Genomic DNA, 25,778 nt, shown 5'->3' with positions numbered 1-25,778 from the left:
ATTTATGATACAACAGGTAATGCATCTTTTCTTGAAGAAATTGGTTCTCATACAACTGCAGTTTCACCCTTATTTTTCTCCTATAATGAGGCTTTTGCTGTTCCTACACTCTTTGTAACCAGAGGAGGATTTATCTTGCCCTACAGATTGCTATAACAAGATAGTGGCATTTTCCTGTAGCCCAAAATACACTCATTCCTGCAAACTGGGCTACTGGACAGGTCAGGGTGTCGTAGGGCCTTCTCTTTCAGTATTTTCTGAAAACACGCATTCTGAACACTTAATTTAGAACCATGCTCTTAATGTGGTGAAGGATACTTTGTGTTCAAGGACCATACACAGTAACCCTACACAGTTTCCTATTTAGCAATTAGTTCTCACAATTAGTTAAAACATGGGTTGATCACAGATCCAAGCAATGGTAACTGGGAATACAGTTAGGTCGATTTTTATAGAAAATTTTAAAATAAAAATATCCAGATTCTATCACATTTTACATATGAAAGTGGTACTGCTGATCTGTAATCATTAGGACTTGGAATTTAAAAATATGTTTTACAGTGGTGTGATAGAGTTTTCTTGTTCTATTATCTGCATCCTGCCCTTTTTGCCAACCAGAAAGATTTAAGTCTCACCTCATTCTTCTTAACACCAGCAATGAGACCCACTTGAAGTAGAAAGTGAAAACTCAATTTGCAAATATAAATTTTGAATCTAAGTGAAATCTGAAACAAAAAGCTTCTCCCACTCCTCTTAACATACAGAAATCCAGAAATACATGTGTGTGCGCATAGTACATATACATGTACATGTGTGTAGGCACAGCACATATATGTTATGTGTATGCACAGTACATGTATGAGTCACATGTGTGCGCACAGTTCATGTACATGTATGTGTGCAGTACTTATATGTGTTTTGTGTGTACAGTACATATATGTTACGTGTGTGCATACAGTACATATACGTGTCCATGTGTGCACACAGTACATATACATGTTATGGGTGCATATGCACAATACATATACATATTACGTGTGTGTACAGTATATATACATGTAGATGTGTGCACACAGTATATACACATTACATGTATGTGGGAACAGTACATATACATGTTATATGTGTGTGCACAGTACACATACATGTCACGTGTGTGCACACTGTACATATAGATGTTACATGTGTGTGCTAAAGTACATATATGTGTTACGTGTGTGTATACAGTACATATATGTGCACACACGCACTGAGCAAGGTAGAAATAGTCTCAAAAAACAATAAAAGAATATCAAGAAAAGAGTCTGAGTAAAACAAAACAACCACCAAAAGAACCAGAAATACAATTAAGCCTCTAAGTTCTAAAAAATTAATTCCAACAATAAAGGTATTCAATGGAGATTTTGTTTGAGGGCATTTATATAAAATTTGATAGGCAACGCTTTTCATAGACTTACCTCCTGGAGGCATTGCAATCATTACAGGGTCACTTATCAAGCTGCCTTGGCTATTTGAAACATTCACTTGTACAGTGTAGTTAGTAAAAGGAACCAATCCATCGATGAGCACCCAAAGGTTGGTCTCTTCACTGCTGTGCATGATTTTTGTGCCATTCAGAAGGGTGTAGTTATTACCTGCTGGTTAAAAAAATTACTAAAATTAGTATATATTTAAGGGTTCTTCTCTGCTAGTATTTGAATATCTTCTTGGCTTCTTAAATGTTATAGAAGGATGAAGATTACCACTCTAAGAAGCATTACATGTGCTTTCATCAATGGGCATTCTTTTATCTTGTTACCATGGGAACAGAAGGTTAACTGGGTTAACATCTTCAATTCATTCATCAGAGCAATCAAAGTAACTTGAGTGATACTCTAAGATACCTGTAACGTGAAGCCAAATCATAAGTATCACCCATATAAGTAAAAATACTGCACAGAGGTAAATTGATCACTTGATGAGTTGTTCAAACTTCTTTGAGTTTTTTTTTTAATCTATGAATTTTCTTTTATGTACAGACAGGCAAAAACTAACAATTTTTTCCTCTCAAATACAATGGTTCTGGATATAAAGAGTATACTTAAGGATGTGTCAGACATATTACATGTCATCAAGTGAAGTATTTTCTCCTCATTTTGCTTGAGAGATGGGTTGACTGATTTCTATCTGATGTCACTTTAAATAAGAATTGGTCAGAATATTCAGAAAAGCAACCAGAGATGAGAGGTAATATATGCCCACTTTAATCTGATCTATGTTTTAAGCTTTATGGGAAAATTCAGAAATTACCTGTTTGGTTTGGTTTTGTTAAGTACCTTTAATATATACTAACCCAGATCCCACCATCACCATCTTTCCAAAGCTTTAGGAAACACACTCTCAAATCTCAGCTTGTCTAAGATATGGGAAATGACCACTGCCGGTATCAATGTCTTATCTCTCTCTCCTATACCACTGGGTTACAGTCCTGATTAAGAAGAGTCAGAATTAGGGTTAAAGAAGAAAAGGGTTACAACTGAAAACTGTAACACTTCTTTCACTGTCTATATTAGATGTATTACTAAAATGTTTGCAAGGGGCATTTTATTAAAATATTGCTTAATTTTAGTTGATTTTAGAAATTTTATAACTCCTAAAACACAAAGAACCATTAAGAATGACAATATTTACTTCGAATGGCCTTCTTCCTTTGCCAAAACACTTTTTTATTACATATATGTTTAATCTTGCCTACACCAAATTCTATAACTATAGGTAAATGATTTAAAAAGCACAAGATATTGAACTATAAGGGGAAAAACAAGCATATTTGCAAGATTCCCAGATACTGATATAATCTTTATTGATTAAATGTTTTAAAAAAATAAAAGATGGCTACATACTAAAAGTGACCTTGGATGATATAGTAAACAAAATTTAATGACTGGAATGTTTACAATAATATTATATTTTAACAAAGCTTAATAACAAAGGAAAAAGAAAAAACATAAATTTGGTGGTCAGAGTCCTGCATTTGAACTAGTCTTTGCATTCGTTAGTAATGTACTCTTTGCTAAATTTGTTAATATTTCTCAATCTCTAGCTCATACATAAACTTGGAATGATATAGTACTTCCATTGGAGGGCTATAGTAAAAGTTAAGTGAGATCATTTCTTTATCATACCCAGCAACTGCTATGGTTGTTCACACACAGCAGCCAGCAATGATGTTGCGGTTTTTGTTGTAATTCATACAACTGAGGCATTCTACACATTTAGGACTAGCCAGTGATTAAGAATTATGTATCCTGGGCGGCGCCTGTGGCTCAGCGAGTAGGGCGCCAGCCCCATATGCCGAGGGTGGCGGGTTCAAACCCAGCCCCGGCCAAACTGCAACCAAAAAATAGCCGGGCGTTGTGGTGGGCGCCTGTGGTCCCAGCTGCTCGGGAGGCTGAGGCAAGAGAATCGCGTAAGCCCAAGAGTTAAGAGGTTGCTGTGAGCGGTGTGACGCCACGGCACTCTACCCGAGGGCGGTACAGTGAGACTCTGTCTCTACAAAAAAAATAAATAAATAATAAGAATTATGTATCCTGTATTTCATTTTCTCAGTAGCAAGTACCTACCTATTAAATTCTCTATCCCTCTCAACCTAACAATGCATTATTAATCAAAATGAAAGGTTTTTCAATTAACAAAGTAACAGTAATCTCAACTTCTACCACCATGTCATTGTCCCATCGGATTATAATCCAAACTGAAATCAGTGAAGATCAAATAATGCAAAAGAGGGGCTGATACTTAGTTGCAAACAGTGATTCCTGTTATAATCACTGGCACAAGAATGGTTTTAAAAATACGCAATGTTTCTAAAAGATACTGACAATTTTAACACACATGTCATAAACAGAAGAAATCCATAGTGTCATACACTAATTTGTTACTTTGGACTTGAAATTGCTACATCCAAGGGAATACTTTATTTCAAAGGGAATAAATGGTATTTGTGGGCTAAAACAAGAGAATAATAATATCTATTTATTTTCAGTAAAGCCAAAGACATATTCAGAGCTTAAAAAAGGAATTCAAGGTCTTAAAATGGAAATAGATAAAGCACTCTCATATATGTGTAATATATACTTTTTTCTTATTGTTCTAAATTCCATCTCATTGCACACTGACTATAACACATATTGGTTAGAAGTTTTGAAACCTTCATAGCATCCTGTGATAATCTCATGATGCAATAAAACGATATTCTCAAATCCTGCCATTTTAATTTTCATAAGTTCTTTACAACTAGTCAACTTTATTTGACTGAAGATAATTGAGTTTCAACTGTATGCAAGGAGAAGACTTTGATAAGGCCTGATAAGAACATGCCCCAGATGCATAAGACAGTTCCTGCACTCAAGAAATCTGGGGAAGATAAAATATGAGTCCCTCTTACCGATTGCCTAAGAATCATTACACTATCAGCATCAGAATATCTCCTCAATTTCTCATGATATCTAGCTCCGTGGAAGCATTTTCAGAGATAGCCAAAACAACTGTCCAGTTGTAAAATTTTAAAAAGGTCAGCTTGTCTTACAAAGACCCAAGCAGATGCTCAATCAACTCTGAATCAGCATAATTTTTCTCATCTTATAAAAGATTGAAATTTGCAAAACAACAATGAAAAATCTGAAATTAAGCCATGAGAACACAATTTTGCACATTTCCAGCCAGGTGCAAATTTAAGATCAATGGGTTAACATCTATGATTACAATATTGGTGAAGTCCTTTTCTTCCTTGCATTTTGTTTATTTGTTTTTAAAGACAATTTTGAGTTGTAAAACAAACAGTATTGCTAGCTTGGTAAATGGCATGGTAGGGGAAATATATATTAAGTACCACTTTACCCTAAGTTTCCCAGATAACAACATTAATAGACAGTAATTATACAATTAGTTGTAGCATTAAGTTCTAGTTATAGAACAATGATTACTCAGTAATTATAAGAAGTACATAATTACTCAATAATTATGAGAAGTATGCAATTACATAACCATTTTGCTCAGCTCCGAAAAGATCTTGCACATCTCCAGGAACCCCACAGCTGAGTGAGTCTAATGCTCCCTCACCCCTGCTAACGTACAGTTCAATTCACTGACCGAAAGCAATTGACAGGATTTCAGCTCTCAACGAAGCTCAAAAATCTCCAGATTCAAAAACCAGAGCAGGATCCACAGATTTCATCCCTTCCTCTACTTCATTCTCTCTCTTTCCTTTCTTCATTTTATTTTTATTTTTATTTTTTTTTTATTAAATCATAGCTGTGTACAATAATGCAATCATGGGGCACCATAAACTGGTTTTACAGACTGTTTGACACATTTTCATCACACTTGTTAACATAGCCTTCCTGGCACTTTCTTAGTTATTGTGTTAAGACATTTACATTCTACATTTGCTAAGTTTCACATATACCCTTGTAAGATGCACCGCAGGTGTAATCCCACCAATCACCCTCCCTCTGCCCACCTTCCCCCTCCCTCCCCTCCCTTTCCCCCTTCCCCCTATTCTTAGGTTATAACTGGGTTATAGCTTTCATGTGAAAGCCATAAATTAGTTTCATAGTAGGGCTGAGTACATTGGATACTTTTTCTTCCATTCTTGAGATACTTTACTAAGAAGAGTATGTTCCAGCTCCATCCATGTAAACATGAAAGAGGTAAAGTCTCCATCTTTCTTTAAGGCTGCATAATATTCCATGGTGTACATATATCACAATTTATTAATCCATTCGTGGATCGATGGGCACTGGGGCTTTTTCCATGACTTAGCAATTATGAATTGGGCTGCAATAAACATTCTGGTACAAATATCTTTGTTATGATGTGATTTTTGGTCTTCGGGGTATATGCCTAGTAGAGGAATTACAGGATTGAATGGCAGGTCTATTTTTAGATCTCTAAGTGTTCTCCAAATACATTCCTTTTGGAAAGATGTTTGGAGAACTCTTTCCTTTCTTCATTTGAACTTTACCAATTTGGGCTCTTGCATATGGGGGAAAAATTCTTAGAATGCAAGTCACTCAGATTCCCCCTCTTGGGCCCCCTGTGCTTTACCACTCTTGGCTGTTTTCATTGAGCTGGAAAATACAGCCCCATTGGTTCAGCCTCAAAAATCAAGCTCTAAAATGCTACACTGATAAACATTTCCTATCACAGGTGACCATTCCTCTCTGGTCGGCCTCACATCTGACCCTATTTGTAAGTATAAAGAGAAGGTGCAGGTCCTTTTAAGCTTCTGTGTTCTGGAAACACAACTTCCCACTCCTTACCCTCCCCTGCCCCAAGCACCAAGATCTTTAGTTGAGTCTCTGTCTTCCGTTCTATGTGTGGCTTGCTCTGAGCCATTAGAGCTTTAACTGGAGCTTGCCATAAGTTTTTTGCAGAATGGGCTATCTATTCCAGGGTCCCAGGGTTCACCTACAACAAAATCACCTGGGGGTACTTCATAAACATCCATATAAATGAGTTTCACCCCGGACCTCCTAAATGAGAGGTCTCAGGGTGATTCTTTTTCACATGCTAAAATTTGAAAACTACAGATTTTAAAGTTATTTGATCCATATTCAGGCTGGTCTGAGCAAAATTAATTTCTTCTGCTTCTCAAAGTAACTAGATCACATTTGGCATCCTTATTAATGATGCCTTTAGCCTCCAGCTTTGGACTATAAAATGTTTACTCTATTACTGAAATAATCCATCTACAGCAAGTAGAAATATAATGTTTCAGACAGATTCCTTTACAGACTGTAAAACCTAGTCTATACCATTGTTCTCTAAGAAATGCTAAAATGTGGGTAAAAAGTTTTAGAAATGACTAATGAATAATTTCAGAATTTCTGATTTAAGTATTAACCATGTTTCTTGTTCTATCTGTCCACTGAGGTCGCAAGAGAAGGAAAGCGTCTTTGGGTATGGGCCATTATCACGTATCACAAGAGCAAAACAAGTTTTATAGAGATGATGTAAAATTTTGTAAACAAACTCCTAACTGCTCTTTCAGAATATTCCACATTCTAAAGGGTCTTGACGGAGGTTAATTAATTTGGCCCTAATCTTCTATTGTATTTTGAAGAAAAAAAAAAGTTAAATGAAGAAATAGCTCAACTATGCCTCATGTGAACAATAGATTTTACTTGTAACGAACCTTTTCTTCAGCTTCAAATATAAATTCCTACCAAAAGGTCAACTACATTAATGCCTGTCTTCTAAGATGAAAATCTTACTGTTATTATCTGTTGAATAGTAGGATTTTTTTATGTAAATAGAAGAAAAACACTGTGATATTTTCACATACGATTCAGGGATGCGTAAATGATTGCTGTCACGGGGATACCATCCTATGGGGTTCTCTAGATTGAAATAACATAAATGGGTATCTTTTCCCATTCCTGTTATAATCACTGGCACAAGAATTTTAATGCACCATATATTCCATAATCTTTTTTTCCTCTGTGCTGTACTGCTCTGACCTTTTCAATATTCTATAATTTGACTGGCTGGCCATTTCAGTTCTCTTTTTTTACAGCCTTATTAACTTGTAGGAAAGAGGGGAAATGAACAACCAATCAGAATACGTAATATTGCAAAGGTCAGCCTAGCCCTGTACAGTATCATCACACACGCAATCCTGCATGCCAGGCGTTAACATCCTGATATCTTATTCATGTGACAAAGATTGTAACAAGAACAGAAAATGGCACAACATGAATCCATTCTCATGACAAAGATTATAATGAGAAATGACAGTGAACAAACCAAATTGATTCTTGTTACCTTGTGAGGATTTTATATGTCAGACCTGGTCCTGCTTTAAGTTAGCCTTTTTCTGAATCCAATTACAACTTAAGGTAGAAAAAGTGTTAACTAATTTCTCTACTTCTTGCTGGGAAAAGAAAATGCCGTATTTTTCCCACACCGAGGTTTCACTTTTAGATGTTGTCCAGCTCTACGTCACTGACACAGATTTCTGCCAATCCCCAAATCAAGATGGAATTGTGACCAGGCCAAAGTGGCAAATCAGCCCTTTAATGTGAGTTCAGAATTCTAGGTCACACCAGATAGTCCTTATTTATATTTAAACTAGTTTTATTTATTCTTTCTAAATATATTAAATTAGTTTACCCCCAAAGTAAGTGTGTCTTTCAAATTCCATCATACTAAAAGATTTCATTTTGGGGATCTGAAGGATGCTGAGTATGGGTTTATTCTGTAATTAACATATGGTCAAAGGGAACTATTCCTGGTCTTAAGTTTTTAACAGTGTAGAAAATATTTACAGATGTAGAAAATATTAACAGATGTCTAGAGACAAAACTATCTTTTCCACAGAACATTTTGAAATAGAAAGAAATAAGTAGCCTGTGACCTACTCAGGCCTCTGAGACAACAGTGCTGCATTAACACATCCTGTTTCCTACCACTACTGTAGTTTCTATAAGAGTGATTTTTATTGTCAGCTAATAAAAGCTGTACTACTCTGATTCTTTAAATTGTCATTCTGGTAGCATGACAATTGTAGTTCAGAGAATACAGAGAGCATTTTGTCAACTTACCAAAATACAATTCAGAAACATTTGCCTTAAGTGTGATCATTCAGAAGTTAGAACAGCACTATGGATATTCAAGATTTTTGTTTTCTTCTGTTTTGATTTTATTTATTTATTTTTTATTATTACATATACATGTGTTTATTAGGTTTCCATTTTTTTGCCTTCACAAAATTAAAAAGACTTAAAATTTAGTAACAATAACAATGTTTAAGATAAGGACTAGAAACAAAAACTACTCTTATTTGACAATGTGAATGTTACTTTCTTTGCATTATTATTTTATTATTATCACTTAATATTTTGATGTAGCAACTGTCTGATTCCTTTTCTGAATGTATTTATGTTCATTTGTTCTTTACGAGGTTTTTGTTTTGATTTTTTTTAATGTGTGTGCAAGAGTATGCCTAATGTTGTGCAATTACCTATTATTAATCATTATTTAAAGTTTTCTGAAGCATGTTTATTTTTTCATCAAGGTAGCTCTATGAGCTACAGAATTGTTCTAAATGAATCTCATTTTATTAATATCAGACAGGAATTAGAGGGCAGGGGGAATAAGCAGACCCTCTGTACCTTCTGCTCAATATTGCTGTAGACCTAAAACTGCTATCAAAAAATGTCTATAAAAAAGACATGCTTATGGACATATAGATGGCCACATATATAATCCATGTTACACATATAGTTCACTACACACTTTCATATATAAAGGTCATTATAGTTTTTTTTTTTTTTTTTGTAGAGACAGAGTCTCACTTTATGGCCCTTGGTAGAGTGCCGTGGCCTCACACAGCTCACAGCAACCTCCAGCTCCTGGGCTTAAGCGATTCTCCTGCCTCAGCCTCCCGAGTAGCTGGGACTACAGGCGCCCGCCACAACGCCCGGCTATTTTTTGGTTGCAGTTTGGCCGGGGCCGGGTTTGAACCCACCACCCTCGGTATATGGGGCCGGCGCCCTACTGACTGAGCCACAGGCGCCGCCCAGGTCATTATAGTTTAATATGCATAGTGGATTCAGAGATTTACCATGACTATGGTAAATTACAGAAGTGTGGTCTATTTTTATTAATCATGTTGTACTCTGAAATGTGAGGTTTTATTTCTACTTTGACTTATTTTTTTCCACATTTAGGCAGACTGTTATTTTCCCCACTGAACAAACTATTGCCATCATCTCCACCACGTAGGAGCTATTTGGACAAATGCGCTTCCACAGAAAATGGTCTTCAGCTTCTGCATAAAACACTGGACATAAACATGACGACTTTATTACCCCAAAAATGTTTCCTTCCAGAGTTCTAGAAGAGGTTTACTAAACATGCCAAACACTCTGAGCCTCTAGTGCTTTACTGCTGCTGATCAAGGGGGCAACGTGGCAACCGTTAGTGATCCCAGTACAGAGCCTATTAGCTATTCTTTGTTTAATGAAATGTTCAAACTGTCCTGTTTTATGACTAAGCTCTAGTTGCTTGAGACAGTTCCCATTTCAAGAGCACACTGATTGAGTGAGAATTACGTCACGTTTTCTGGTGACTTCTACCTGCGTTATTTGTGACAATCACTCAGTAAGTTGTTACTGTAGTCTCAAAAGACTGGGATCAAGGTGTTGGTCAGGACTGAAGTCCCATCTCAAGACTCCTGGAAGATCTTTTTCAAGCTCTGGTAGTTGTTGGAAGGTTATGGGGACTAAGGGACTCAGTTTCTTCCTGGCTACTAGCTGGTGGTTGCCCTCGATTGACGCCTGCGCATTGGTGGCAGGTCACCCTCATTTCTCCCCATGTGAGCTCCCCAACATGGCTACTACCTGAATCAAGAGGAGAGAGTATTCTGTCAAGATGAGTTACAATTGTATGCGACATTACCACGCAGATGTGACATCCTGTTCCCTTCTAATCTGTGAATTAGAAGCAAGGCACAGATTGTGACTACATTCAAGGCAAGGAGATGACGAAGCCATGAATTCTGGGCAGTGGAGATAAATGGACATCATCTCACAGTCCACGTGTTACAGTCTCTCAACTGTGGGCCTGCATCACCTAGCTGGGAAGATATGTAGAATATTGTGGACTTACAAAAGTTTTGAGATTAGGTAGCACCCCAGAATCACTATCCCAAAAATACAAAATGGAAACAAAACAGGAAAATAAGATCATCAATTTTAGCTAAAAATTCTCCAAGTTCAAATGTATAATGGCAAAGGAACACATTAATGAAATTATTTTTGAAACTTTAAAGCAAAAGAAACACGTGGTAAATTCTTACTCAGTATAGCACAGTTTCTAACTCTGTTCTCAGGGGAAGGTAAATTTTGTCTGAACTGAAGACAAATGAACCAAGAACAGCTTGTAGAGGTAGCAGGGAAGTTAGAGCTGGCTGTGCACTAACCCTTGTGCTTAGTTGTGGGAAGAAGCCAATGTTCACAGGAGTGGGAGATGTATGCAGCAGGCGCTGCTACAAGGGACATGTGATCAGTTCTCAGTAGAGACAAAAAACTAGATTCCCCAGAATTCTGCATTATGCCACACCCCTCCACATCACTCCCATCCCCAGTAGGTGACAGGTGAGTACGTTAATAGAAACACCCAGTCCAGTCCCCAAGGTTTAGATCGAGAAAAGACTGACTAGCACCAGAAAGGAAAAGAAGTAAACCAAGTTGAGAACCAAAGCAAAGTCTAGACAGGGCAGCCCCACAAGGCGTAAGCAAGATGAATTTGAAGGAAGAAACAACATACTAAATATGTCCACCTGTAGCCAGAAGGAAAGAGGATTCTAACACAGAAAGACAAGATAACCAAGGCTGCTGTGGGAGGACTGCGTGGGCAACATAACCCTTGTCTGTAAAAACATTCTTAACATAAAAATAAAAAGTATCCACGTGTCATGGTGTGTGCCTATAGTTCTACTCAGGAAGCTGAGACAGAAGTTCAAGGCTGTGGTGGCCATGATCACACCTGTTTATAGCCACTGTTCTCCAGCCTGGGCAACAAAGGAAAACCCCATTTCTATGCACTTCAGGAAAAAATGGTATCTATTCCCCGTGAGATGGAAGAGGATGAGTAAATTTGTTTCCGTTGTTTTCTACCCAGAAACCACCTACAAATTGAGAAGGGCCTATAATAATGCCCACCCCTTATTCGCATAACAGGTATTGGGATTTTATTGAATGTTGTTTTCTGTACTAAACGAATTTTTAAATTAGCATTCATAATTTTTGAATTGTTGAGAGAATAAAAATACCAAAGGAAAGCACATAACATTATATTTTAGTTTATAAACAAATTACAATACAACCAAGGGTCCACAAACTACAGCCTGTAAGGGCTAAATTAGCCCCCTGCTTTTAAAAATGAAGTTTTATTAGAATAAAGACACTTACACTTCTAGGTGTTGTCATGATGCATCTGCAGAACTGAGTAGTTACGGCAGAGATTATATTGCCTTCGAAGTCTAAAATATTTACTTTCTTTTCCTATTCAGAAAAAGTTTGCCAGCCTCTGAATTAAACAATTAGAGAGCCCACCTCTTCAAAACGTTCTGCCTTCCAAACTAAAGCGAGCTGTTCCCAATTTCTAGATTAATTATCTCAATAAACTCTTTTTTTGAAGAGTAGAACACGCCATGTGGAAAGGTCTTTTTGTTCCTCTGGCCCTGTAATACATTGCTGCGCTATACCCTCCTAAGTGCTTTGAGTGTCTTTCATTATTCAGCATTTATAAATGCAAATTACTGGGAAGGAGAGAAGCAGAACGAAAATATGGGACAGATAGTGCCCTAATTCCACATTTCTCTGAAGTCTGCCAATGGAAATCTAAGTGCATTGATAGCTGTTGTTCAAAAGGCTTAATAAGAGTAACTAAAGCGTAATTAATGACTTCTTGGATGAAGAAGTCTTTCACCTGCTTCTGAAAGACTTTTTTTTTTTTTTGCCTTTTTTTTTTTTTATTGTTGGGGATTCATTGAGGGTACAATAAGCCAGTTACACTGATTGCAATTGTTAGGTAAAGTCCCTCTTGCAATCATGTCTTGCCCCAATAAAGTGTGACACACACCAAGGCCCCACCCCCCTCCCTCCATGCCTCTTTCTGCTTCCCCCCCCCCATAACCTTAATGGTCATTAATTGTCCTCATATCAAAATTAAGTACATAGGATTCATGCTTCTCCATTCTTGTGATGCTTTACTAAGAATAATGTCTTCCACTTCCATCCAGGTTAATACGAAGGATGTAAAGTCTCCATTTTTCAACTTTCAAAGTATGTACCTTCCAGAGAAAAGACAGAAGTAGATAATGTGCCCCCCAAAGAAAGATGCCTTTCCCACAGCCAATACTGCTGGGGCAAAATAAGACTAAAATAATTGCTAAAATTAGCAAATACAGTGTTAATATTATCTTGGAATTCATTTTAACAAAATAACCAGATAAGTGCATCAAATGTTGCCTTATGCTAAGTATAAGGAAACAAATTACTAAATGGTTTGATTGTGCCTATGCCAAAAAATTGGCTTAAGAACCAAGAACAGGTGGCTGAGTCAGAAGCGAGAGAACTGTAATTTGGTACCATGAGTCCCCAAATAAGCATTCAATATGTAAAGGATCATAAGATAATACATTTGTTTGTAAATCAAAGAGAGTTTGATATATAAATGTTGGCCTCTTGAGCAACAACTTAATCAATTTTTCCAATTTAAAGTTGAACTGTTTTTCTCTTTTAAATCCCCCAGATGGTGGCTTTCCAGCCTGGATAATTATAGGAATGAAAAGAACCAGCTTGAATCCCTTCAAAGGCATTTTATTCACCTTAACTGTTTTATTATTGTTCCTAGACAGGTAAGATTTAATGTGGATCAACTTTAAAATAAATGTATAAAAATAGATAACATCTTTGTTATTAGAAATAATCACTTAACTAATAGTACCCTAAGAGTTCAGTTTATTGCCACCAATTGTATTAATAGCCCTTTTTTATAAAGAAAGAATAAAGTTATTTTAAAACTTGAGCTCATTTTAAGAAAAACATTGAGAAATTTAAACAGTTTTTGAGAAAAATATAGTAACATATTTTAAGTCTTTACTTTTAATCTTTGCTTACCTTTTGGGCTTCCATCAACAGTATACAAATGAAATTATTATCTACTTCTTAAATATGTTTGCAACTAGGTTAGTTCATGGTTGCCAATAAGAATATTCCGTTCTTTGGGGAGATGATCAGAAAGAAATTGGCTAAAAAGAAGACCTGGGAATCTCCAATCCATAATCAAATACCTAGATTGATTGTATCACTTGCACTTGTATTGATTTCAATTGGAGTAGCTCACCCAAGGGAATAATAAAAACGTGGAATAAAACTGATTCATGAGAACAAAATAAATCCTTTTGTGAGTGTAATGTATTGGTACTGTTTAACCCTTTCAATCACAGAGTGAGAAAACTATTTATTTTATAAGAATGCTGAGCTGGCCGAAAGAAGTCATATCAGAAATGCCGATACTGCCAAGTACTGTCCCAGGTAAGTTGTGATGTGAGGGGAGAAATGCTGCTCTAAACCTGATGGAAGGTGTGATTTGACGCGTGACATACTTTTAGCTTTCTTGGGCCAACTTCAATGTGTCATCACAAATGATGGGCCTGTAATATAAAGTATTATGGAATCACTCAGTAAATATATATGATCCTTATTTATATGACTAATGGAACACTTGGGAAGCAAGAACAAAATATGGTGGCACATTAATTAAATTCAATTTTTTTCTCTTAATATAGGTGTTCTTTATTCTACTCCAAAGTTAGCATATGACTAAATTGATGGCTACTCCAAGGATAGCAGAGATTTTCAGGAAAAAGAGTGCTTTCAACATAATTTGGCAAAAATATTTGCCTGAAACAAAATTAGGGGACCTAGAAAAAAAGTATAAAACCAAAGCAACTGTCTAATTTTCTCAGTTGAGCCAAACTGCCAACCAGTTGATTCAATGAACATAAAAATCAAACCATGTTCCTTGAGATCCAGGAGATAAAACACTCCCAATAGCTTGTCAGTGATTTAACTTTAACCTTTTCCACTGAGTTAACGTCTTATACATGTGTTCTAACCCTTCCATGTCCAATAAAATAGCCAGTATTCACATAAGGCTATTGAGGACTTGAAATATGACTAGTATGGCTGAGGAACTGAATTTCCAATTTTATTTAATTTTAATACATTTAAAGACTTATAATTGATTAGAAAACTTTTAAATATATTTGGAACAACTTGGTATGTGTATATACTTTCTCGGCTGAAAACTTTGTGAAATCTAAATGCAGGTTAAAAAATATCATCTGAATTGGAGAGTCCTAACATATACTTCGTATAAAAAATAATGTACTATCTCATTATTAACTTTAATTACATGGGGAAATGATGGTGTTTAGGATATGTTGAACTGAACAAGACATACCACAAAATTAAATTCTATTGTTTCATTTTATGCTTGTTAATTTTCATACTAAACAATTCAAAATCACATATATTTTCACACTATATATTTATATTGAATAGTACTATTCTGATGTGCTAAACAGAAACTTAGAATGTACATTTAAAATGTAGGTTCATCATCATCTTAAACCAATGGAAGATAACCTCATTGTTCCAAGATCTGCCTACATAATTCTCATACAGATGGAGGTGAAACTTTTATTCACAGAACGTACACATTCTATTTAACATGATGCATTTAATTTATAGTCCTAAGAAAGCTGATTTCAGAACTTCTTGAAAGGGAGTATTATAAGTTGATTTGTTCTGTCAATTTGGCGTGTACTATCACCGTGTTTAATGAAAGTATGTAAAGGTAACTTTATTTATCCTCACTGGCATAAAAAGGCTTTTAAAAAAATTAATACATTTTACTATTTACAATGAAACATAATTTAATTCAGTTTGACGGTATCATAATTATTATAGCATAATAATTTTTCTAGTATGGTAACATTGGCCTGCATGCTGTACAGAGTAAATCATTGAACAGGAACCAGGGCACAAATCAAAAAGATAATAAGAAACTCTATTATCATAAAGGTGTAAATTATTAGAGAAAAGTGAAAGTGAACCACTTTAAGTTGAATGGATTGAAGTCAGAGCAAGATGACATTAAACAGTAATTGAAATCAGGTGGGTTTTTGATAGAAACTGAGGCAAAAGATTTTTAACATTCCTTACATAATGAATTCAAGTTTTGTAACTGAGTTCTTAAGAAATTTTGAGGTTCAAAGATGTGTCATTTTCTAAAATCTTCCAACAGTTTTGCTATAAGATGAAACATGCCACAAAGCCCCTTCCTCCCTTTTTATCTTTTGGTTTCAAAACATTCCTTGTTTGTCAGATTATCAAAGAAATGTTTATTGTAAATTTAAGACTGTATCAGAAACTATGAAGAGAAAAGCCAAAATTACCTGAAATATTAAGGTTAATTATTGTTATCTCATTAATATTTTGATGGCTTTTAGTCAAAGATATGCATATATATATTCATATCTCTATAAAACCTACTATCATATTTTGCAATTATAGAATTTTATTAAGATCACTGTTTTGTAGCTTTCATATAAATACATTTCCTTATTAATTAATATAAATCTGCATATGCTTTTTAATGGATTTACCACTGTCTTCAATCTATATAGTTGGATATTTTCCAACACCTATTACCTTGATTTTTATTATACAAATAAATTCTGTCAGGAACATAATTTATAAATATTTCTAATTATTTCTTTCTAAAACTTCCAGGAAGAATTTCTGGATTTCTCAATGGATGTGAATATTTTAAATCTCTTAATATTTACTTCACAAATTTATTTTATTTTAATAATCTGAAATTACTGGTAACAAGTAATTAGTCAAGTAGTTTGGTTGTGTATTACTTAAAATAATCATATTGTGTGGGCTAGATTTGTGACATGGAACTTGAATTAGAGCTCTTTTTGTTCTAAGCGAAAGTGTCCTTTCTGTTTGTTAATGTTTTGTATACAGCTAAGTTCACATAACTGAGTGGGTTGGACTCACGCTGTTTTAGTATAGGGACCTCTGTATCTTCATGGAGGTAGAGAAATTACTAACCCAGAGATTTGTGAATATTGAAAGAAACTGTTGATCAAAATGGCATGTTTCAAAACACAGATACAATACCAATCATTCTTTTAATATTACAATAAAAATAAATGAACACAATCACAATCACAAAAGTAAAATATCTAGATATAACCCTAATAAGAAGTATGAGGTCTCTATGAAGGAAAAACAAAACTTTGCTGCAAGACATAAAATGTTTCAATATGTGGAATCATAGAACATTTTTAGCTGAAAAATATTTGAAGATGTAAATATTCCAAGAAATAATTTATAAGAAGCATCCATTAAAATATAAATGCATTTTTTGAACTCAATCTAATGTTCAACTGGAAGAAAATACATGTGAGAAGAACCAAGACCTTTTAACAAAAATGAATAATAAGCTGGAGGGGGAAAATAGCAACTCTACCCTTAAGATACAAAGGAATTTTTTAGAGAAGCAGCTATAAAGAGAAGGAATAAATAGCCCAGAAACAGGTACCATCTTGCATATACATTTAAATTTCTCATAAACTTAACAAAATAAAGTAATATATGTTTCAACTATGGATGGAGAAAATTTTTTATAAAAAATAAACAAGCAAAGATTTTATTATCAAAAACCCAATACACTACATCATAAACCTCATAAATAAACTCAAAAGATAAACTGAATGCAATATTTGAAATTGTAATTACTTATAATTACTATCCATAATATTTAAGCTGCCATAAACATCAAAACAACTTTTCAAACCTCTAAAATGTTCTGGGCAAAATGTGTGAGCAGACAAAAATCAAAGACAGACAAACAAACGGGAAAAACACACGGAAAATGTTTGATCTCACTAAAGATAAAAGAAATGCAAATTAAAGTAACCTACCATTTTTACCTATCCAATTAGCACAGTTACAGGCAGATGAACCTATCTATACACTGTTAGGAGTCATGTGAATTGATACGATCTTTCTTGAAAGCATTTTTTTTTTTTTTTTTGTAGAGACAGAGTCTCACTGTACCGCCCTCGGGTAGAGTGCCGTGGCGTCACACAGCTCACAGCAACCTCTAACTCTTGGGCTTACGCGATTCTCTTGCCTCAGCCTCCCGAGCAGCTGGGACTACAGGCGCCCGCCACAACGCCCGGCTATTTTTCTGTTGCAGTTTGGCCAGGGCTGGGTTTGAACCCACCACCCTCGGCATATGGGGCCGGCGCCCTGCTCACTGAGCCACAGGCGCCGCCCTCTTGAAAGCATTTTTGTCGAGGCATACCAAGTGTCTTAAAAAAATCCCCAACCTTTAATTTTGCAACTCCTTTTTAGCTATACATATTGAGGCAATCTGAAGAAGTATGTGTTAACAATATTCTAACAATGAAAATGATACACTTAAAATATCCAACAATAAGGGAATGCAAATACATTTTGACACATCCATATGGTTTACATACCTATTGAGAATGATTTTGTGTGATATGAGACATATTCATGACATAAGGCTAAATGTGCAAATAGGGACACAAGCTGGGTTTATGGGAAGATCTCAAATACATTATCTATGCACACGTTCATTAATATACCCCATGTATTTCCATAGGAAAAGGGAATAACACATTTATAATTGGTATCATTTAAAAAAAATTTCTGAATAAAAATCTAGTGTTACAATCTAAGCCTATAGCTTGTAAGTTAAGTATTATCTATGTAACAATTGAAAAATATTGCTAATTCTTTTTTTATTAATATTAAATCATAGCTGTGTACATTAATGTGATCATGGGGCACCATACATTGGTTTTATAAACAGTTTGATACATTTTCATCACACTGGTTAATATAGCCTTCCTGGCATTTTCTTAGTTATTGTGTTAAGACGGTTATATTACAACTCTATGGTAAAGTCCTTAAAGTAGCCAAGTGGATTCTGCACGAACTGGCTCCTGCTGGCATTCCAGTTCTATCTTTGCCATTCTTTTCTTCATTCACTCTGTCCCAGCCACACTGGTCTTCTTTCATTTACTCACCTCACCCCCACCAATGTTACCCTCCTTACACCCTTCACAAATGCCCCTCTCTCCAGAACCCTCTGCTCTTTATTCTGTGTTGTTGCCTAATCCTCTGTCATAGTTACCCTAACTGTCATCACCTCACAATGTTAATTTATATTAACTTCCCCAATGTCCAACGGCTTAGTGATACGTAATTTTACTCTAATGATTATGAAAGTTTGCAAGTACATATATTTATGTGATCATCTGTTTAATTTCCATTCCCTTCGTGAACCATAAGCCCCTTCAACACAGAGATCATGTCTGTGAGATACTTGGGTATTTTCTAAATATTGAAGATATTGAAAGGACAAAGACTGTGACCATAGTGATGATTCAGAGAAACATGTATAAATGGAAGGAATCAATAGCCCATAGACAGGCACCATCATCCGTAGGAATTTCCATCTCTGATAAATTTAGCAAAGTAAAGCAACATATGTTTCAACTCTTGGTTAAAGAAAAGTTCTCCACTATACACCTGGCACCAGTTCTTATTTCCCTCTTGCTCCATAAAACAAACTTGATACATGTTTGTTGGCTGAACAAATGAAGGGATGAATGAAATATTTAAATTTAATGATATAATTTCAGATTTCTGCCCCTCAGGTATAAAATTTCCTTTGGTATCTCCCCAAAAGTATAGAATAAGAAAAAAAGAAAAAAATTACTTTCAACCTTATTTGTAAATAAAGAATGCAAATTCTCTGGAAACTATAAAAAATTGTTTTTTCCTAGTCTACTAGATTCTTTGATTCTGCATCTTACAGTGATTATGTAAATAACTAATTGATCATGAGGACTTCATATAAAAGTCTGAAAATATTAGTTCTAGTTGGGCTGTTCCTAGTGTATAGAACTATGGTTTGGGAGTCATCTATTATTTCTTTGTAAGGGGTCAAACATAAGGTTTGTTATCATCATAACTCTACATGGTAAAGTTTAGGAATCAGAGAAGAGAATCTCATGATGCAGGATATATCTTAGAGCCTGGAAAAGGACTTTGGTTTTTTTTTTTTTTTTTTGACTAAATACTTTTGTTATTTTCATATGTAATCCCTTCCTCCACTTCCCTCTCATTCATAGCTGACACTTACCTATTGAGAACTTCCTAAGCATAATGGACATGTGTTCAGTCGAAAAATATCTGAAAACTGACTCAAATATTATTTATTTAACAAGACTGAAGTCTTGTCGCAACAAACTGCAAAAATCAACAGCAGATGGGTCTATCAATGCTATTCAACTATTGGTTCAAAAGGTTATGTACCTGCTTCATAATCTGGCTTCTCCATGTGAACTTCACCACATATGTATAAGAAACCCCAAAGTAAGGCTATTTCAAAGGTTTGCTGCTATAGAGCCACTGTAATGTCCTTTTAATCACAGACATGTCTCGTCTCTTCCTGGATTTAGATAACTCTAGAGTTGGTGACACAGATCCAGTCTAGACCAGAGTTATCAATGAGGAGCAATTTCCAGGTGAAAAAAAATTCACATATGTACAGAATATGAACACATAATACGGTAGTCATTTGATGTCTCAGCAAATCAGAATTTGCTTCTGATTATCTCTTATAAATGGATTATAATTAAGATGTTTAATCTGAAAAAAATGATAAAGACTATATGGTACTTCCATATGGTTTAACTTGGAGGTCCTTGTGGATGATATCTGTAATCTGGAATAGTCAATTCTTGTTATTCACAGTAGTTAGGTCTATAAGGTAGTCAAGAACATCCTTGAATTAGCAAATACTGAACCATTGCACCTGGGAGAAATGTTATGTTCCTGTGAACCTCTGGTCACAGCATTTTTGTCAGCTGATCAATACATAACCTTATTTTATGTGTGTTTCTGTTTGAAGACATTCAATATATATTTATTAGAAATAATTACTTGCATTTTACTTACAATAAAAAATTTCTATGAGAGGAAAAAAAAGAAAAGAAACCCCAAATTCGCCCTGGTATGGCTTTGAAAATGGTTTGTACAATTTTTAATGCTTTAAATACTTCTTTCAAAAGGGGGGTTTTGTTTTATTTTTGAATTATGCTTACTGAATTTCAAAGTTCCTCAGGTAACTTTTTCACTTCCTTAGCTCTGCTATAACTTTTCTCATCATGTCCATATCCTTGGTGACTTTGTCTTTGAATTCATTAATTTCTTAAGACAACTTTTAAACTACTCTTTGGTTTTCTATTTCCATCTTTTCCTCCATTCTGTTCATTTTATTTGCCATCCATCTTCTGAATTCTATTTCTGACAATTCAGCCGTTTGTCTATGAATGGCATCTTCTGTTGTATCCCCGTTGTCACTGGTAGGGGGAGTTGACCCATCCTGATTATTCATGTTGCCAGAGTTCTGCTGCTGGTTCTGCCCCATGAGTATTTTCCATAATTTGGCAATTTAAACTGGTAGGGTAAGATTGGTTTGGGGGCCCCAGGAGGTGGAGTGAACCAGCCCTTTACCAATAAGCTGGGGCTGGTAATTGTGGGTTTTCCCCTACAGCCTCACAACAGTCCCTTTCAGAGCTGCAGCCGGAGACTCTGAGGACCTGCTTGGTGAGATAGCGCCAGCCGGCTCTGTCTTGTAGTCAGCCAGCCTCTACCCAATCCTAACAAGTTGCGCTGGTATTAGGCTGAAATCTCTGCTGGGGAGAGATACAAGCAACGGTGGCACCCTGCCCCCAACCAGCGACAACTGGAGGAAAATCAGTCCTTCCCGCTACCAGACAATCACTGCTGCTCAGCCTCAGAGAAGTCCCCGTGTAGGCAGCCCAGATAGAGTTATAATCAGATGGTAGTGATTCTAACCAGTAAAATCAGTTATAATCAGAATGCACTGTCCTGGGCAGTACACTCACTCCTCAACAGGGAGAGTTCAAAAGATCTCCAGTGGTCCAATAGTAGGAAACCACAGGCAGTTCCCTCCCCAAGGAGTGGAGAGGCTGGAGCCTGGTTCCCACCAGGGATCAATGGAGTCAGGAAGGTTCACCTGCCAAAGTCAGACCAGGGCATCAGCACCTCTGCCCCCGCCACATACCACACCGGCAACCCTGAGGGGCTAGAGCCTGGTTCTCTTTGGTGAGCCAATGAGTCAGAAGAGATTACCAGCAATGTCAGAATGGGGGTGGAGGGAGGGTGGGGGTGTGTGGGGGGGTGTCCCTCTCTCTCCCTAGCACCCCTGATTCCACTCACCACTGTTTCTGTGCTGCTGTCCAGTGTCCCACACAATGTCCGGGCCTCTCAAGGAATTTCCAAACACTCTGGGCTCTGCAGGGGGCAAATCTTCAAACTGCCAGGCTATGGTGGGGAGAGTGGACTGGGAGTTCAGAATTGCAGGGACAAACATGTGTTTGATTTTATGACAGGCCAGGTGATGCCTAGGCTCACAGTGCGACCTAACTGGAGAAGAAGCCCCGGTGTTTAGCAGCTCTCTTCTGTAGGGTAAAGTGAGAGGGCCCCTGTTCCCTGCTCGCTTGCAGAGAGCTCACAGTGGCCTCCCACTTGCGGGACGGGTCTCTTGTCCTCTTGGCAATGGGCTTTGTACCTGGGATTTATTTTCTTGGAGCCTCAGCTTGCTCAGCAGAAATGACGTGCACGCATCTACTTTCTTTCTTAGCTCAGCTCCCCACCTTCAGCTTCACTGAGTCCACTTCTGTCCAGTACCTCTCCCTCTGGACAGGAGCTTCTGGGGAAAGCTGCCTCTAGTTGGCAATCGTCCTTCCTCCTTCTATGCAAAGTTTTCCAAAGCCAAAGATACACCATTTAGGTGATCTGCTGATGGCATTGTACTTCTAACAGCTCCTTTCACAAAGAGTTAGAATAGGGGAATTCTTTCACAAAGATGCAGAGCTTGAAACATAAACTTAAGCCACGAAAACACGCCTCCGTGGCCACACTGCCTCAGTGTGCAGCCCACTATTACAAATTCTGTCACTGCCTCAACAGACAAACGCAACAGCACAGAGTATGCACTTGTTCATTATGTCAAGAAAATAGCCTATTAAATATCAGACACAAATTCAATAAGCTGCTGTGTGAGTGTTGAGAACAGATGAGTTCTTAAACAAGTTTGATAAATTAATCCTTAACTCCATTCTCGTGGAAGAATATGTCCTAATTACACATTTCTATAGCTTTATTGGCCATGACATCATATATAATCAGAAGTGTCAATAGATTCAATGGGCACACATTCTATAACTAAATACTTCAAATGATACTTATTTATCTCATTGGTCATTCATATTTCCACTAACAATACAGTAATGACTTCAATCCAGATAAAACACTTTGGTATTTCTCTTGCGTTTATATTTGTATATATTTATACCTATAGAAAGGTGTTGGAAGTTTATGTGATGTTATAATAACTGTAACTTATTTTTTGCGTAAGGGATATTTGCTTTCCAAACAAATAGGATGAGAATAACATTCTCTATTTCTCTTCTATTTTCACTGCTTTTTCTATTCACACTTACTTTGAACACAGAACCTTTCTCCACAGTCATCATTCCTAATATTTCCTGTGCTATTTGAAAACAACATCTGAACCTGTCAGGGAGAGGTCCGGCAAGGCTATTATTATTCATAAACAAAAGAAATTCTTACTGTGATACCCATTTAATTTCTTTTATATCTGTAAGATAAACTGCACTAAAAAAGAACATAGTACAATATCTATGATTACCATGCTGTGCTCGCGGAGTGTTTACGTGTGGAATACCGTCACCTGCTCCTTTTGACATTACTGAGTTTCAATTCCCATGCTTTCTGTTTTATTTTTTTAATGGAATAAGGCTGTGCATTCTTGACTTTTTATTCTAAAAATACATGCCCTGAGATCAGGGTAAGTGGTTCTAAACAGAAGCGGACCAACGACAAGCCACGTCACGCTGCTTCCACAGCTGCAAGGTAGACATTCCCCTGCCTTCGCAGCACTGTTTTCTCCCACCAAGAGAAACGCTTTACACGATCGCGATCCGCAGGTGAACTCCTGCTGCCTGACCCTCTAACTCATTACGGGGAAATGAATTCAAATTGCTTGAAGAGAAGCTGCCTCTTTTATCTTCCCACTGACTGACAAGCGACTACAAAGTTCTCCGACGGGATTCCAAGTTACAAGCTGTACTGCATCAGCAGAACAATTCCCCCACTAGCGGCTTTTCCCAGAGGGCAGCGTGTCAGATATACGGCCTGGCTTGCAAGCGCAGCTCGGAAACTGCCTTCCCTCCACACTAAAAAACAGACACCAGGGACTATAAAACAAAGCTGTCCCTTTCCTAACAGCATTAGCCTTCCGACAGACTCCTTGGAAATCCAACGGGTTCCCATGCACAATTATTTTCTTTACTTTCCCAAGAAAACAAATGCTTTTTTAATCTCTTTTCTCCCTTATAATTTTTTCTAAAACACAGTTTATATTGAAAGGAAAGGCATTCTGATAATCAGATGTTGTGCCAAGGTCTCTGAATTTCATTAGGTAACCTTGAAAGATGGACTACGTTTTCTTGGGTTTGCAGATTTTTTTTTTTCTTTTTTGAGAGATTTATAGCACTTCACACTGATGCTCTAAAGTACTCTTTCTGGTAACTAGCAACTCCTGGAGAAGGTAAGCCCATTCAGATTTGCATTCAGAGAGTTTTAACCCTTTATTCACTTGTAAACTTTCAATTCCCCTTTATTTTCTTTTGATTCAAGATGGGGAAAACACTTCTGAGATACAGAATAATTATAAAAGAAGGACAAGTTTATGCCCAGAGAATGGGGCATGGGGAGCCATCACATCTTGGTCCCTGCCTCACTCTGTCTTTATGTCTCAGCTATAGAACTAGGCTCCTTTCTTTTCCTGATCACTCTTACTTAGTTTCCTCGTTTGTTTTGCACTATCCTCAGAGGTTTTGTTGGTTTGGGTTATTCAAGAAATAAAGGCAGAATATGAGACATAAGGAAGAATTAATATTATGGGAGTTACCAGAAGACTTTTCCTCGGTTAATCATTGCAATTTATGTAGGGATGTCTTTCACTTTTCTGCAAGCTTTGCCCCGAGGTGTCTGACCTGCCACTCACACCTTTTCTCTCAAGCCAGGGCCCTGTTCTCACTCCAAATTGCTCTGGCATTGTCTCTCTCATCAGCTTTTTAAAAAATGTTTTGCAAAAAGAATTGGTATTTATTGTAGAAAATTTAAAAACTGAGAACATAAAAAAGGAAAAATGAGAAGATAAATCATTCTTAATACCCAGAGATAATAATGTATGTGAACATACATAAATATATTCTTTCCAATTTCCATTTTTAGAAACTAATAATTATTTTTTCCAGGACCATTAGATCTTACAAGCAAGAAAAGCATCTGATTGATGTTGAATTTTATAAATTGTTCTTTATTTTTTCCATCCTTCCCTGTTCTTTCCTTTTACTCTTTCTTTCAAAAGATTCTTTTTTAACTGGTTGGTTGGAGGTATGTATATTAGAAAAAAAATCACCCCAAACCTAGCTGCTTATCCACAATCAGGCAGAAGTTTTAAAGATCCACAACAGGATTCAGTTTCACCTCTATCAATTGATCAATCTTTTTTTTCTTTACTAACATGGAATTCTCTTTGCTAATGCGGAAGGATCATTTTCCTTTACCTTCTTCCCCCCACCCCCCAGTAATCCACATCTTTTTTTCCACAAATAAATATATTTATTCTGTGACACAACATAAAATAGGGGATTAGGAGAAAGAGGCATTTGACGATAAAAACTGAGCTACAATCCAGTTTTTCAGAGCAGGTGAGAGTTACCAGCACACAAAGGACTTGGCCAGTAGCACATCGTGCTGCTTTGCCTCAGAAACCCAGACACAAAACAATCTGTCAGGTTATCAAGCAATGACGATCACTTCTCAATTCATTCATAAGGAAGGATATGAAGAATTAAACAATTCACAGAGGACTCTACAATAAGCGCCTCCACGGTATTGTCTACTAAGAACAGGATCAGTGCAAAGAATCTGAACTTTCTAAAGAATCTTTTCTAGCAGTAAAGAGGCTGGCGTTCGTAAAAA

At 36.5% G+C, this 25,778-nt stretch overlaps 1 protein-coding gene across 1 annotated transcript in view; it reads right to left on the bottom strand.

Annotated features, from left to right (window-relative positions):
* USH2A (usherin) overlaps positions 1 to 25,778 on the bottom strand; it is an 868,259-nt gene that overhangs the window by 314,540 nt on the left and 527,941 nt on the right. The window contains exon 38 of the mRNA XM_053607912.1: positions 1,458 to 1,637. Coding sequence (XP_053463887.1) covers positions 1,458 to 1,637 — 180 coding nt within the window. The remainder of the gene's footprint in view (positions 1 to 1,457; positions 1,638 to 25,778) is intronic.

The sequence above is a fragment of the Nycticebus coucang genome, chromosome 10 (assembly GCF_027406575.1).
Source record: "Nycticebus coucang isolate mNycCou1 chromosome 10, mNycCou1.pri, whole genome shotgun sequence".
In the NCBI taxonomy this organism is placed as follows: Eukaryota; Metazoa; Chordata; class Mammalia; order Primates; family Lorisidae; genus Nycticebus; species Nycticebus coucang.
The sequence above is the reverse complement of the archived record's forward strand: the minus strand, read 5'-3'. Positions and strand labels throughout refer to the sequence as shown.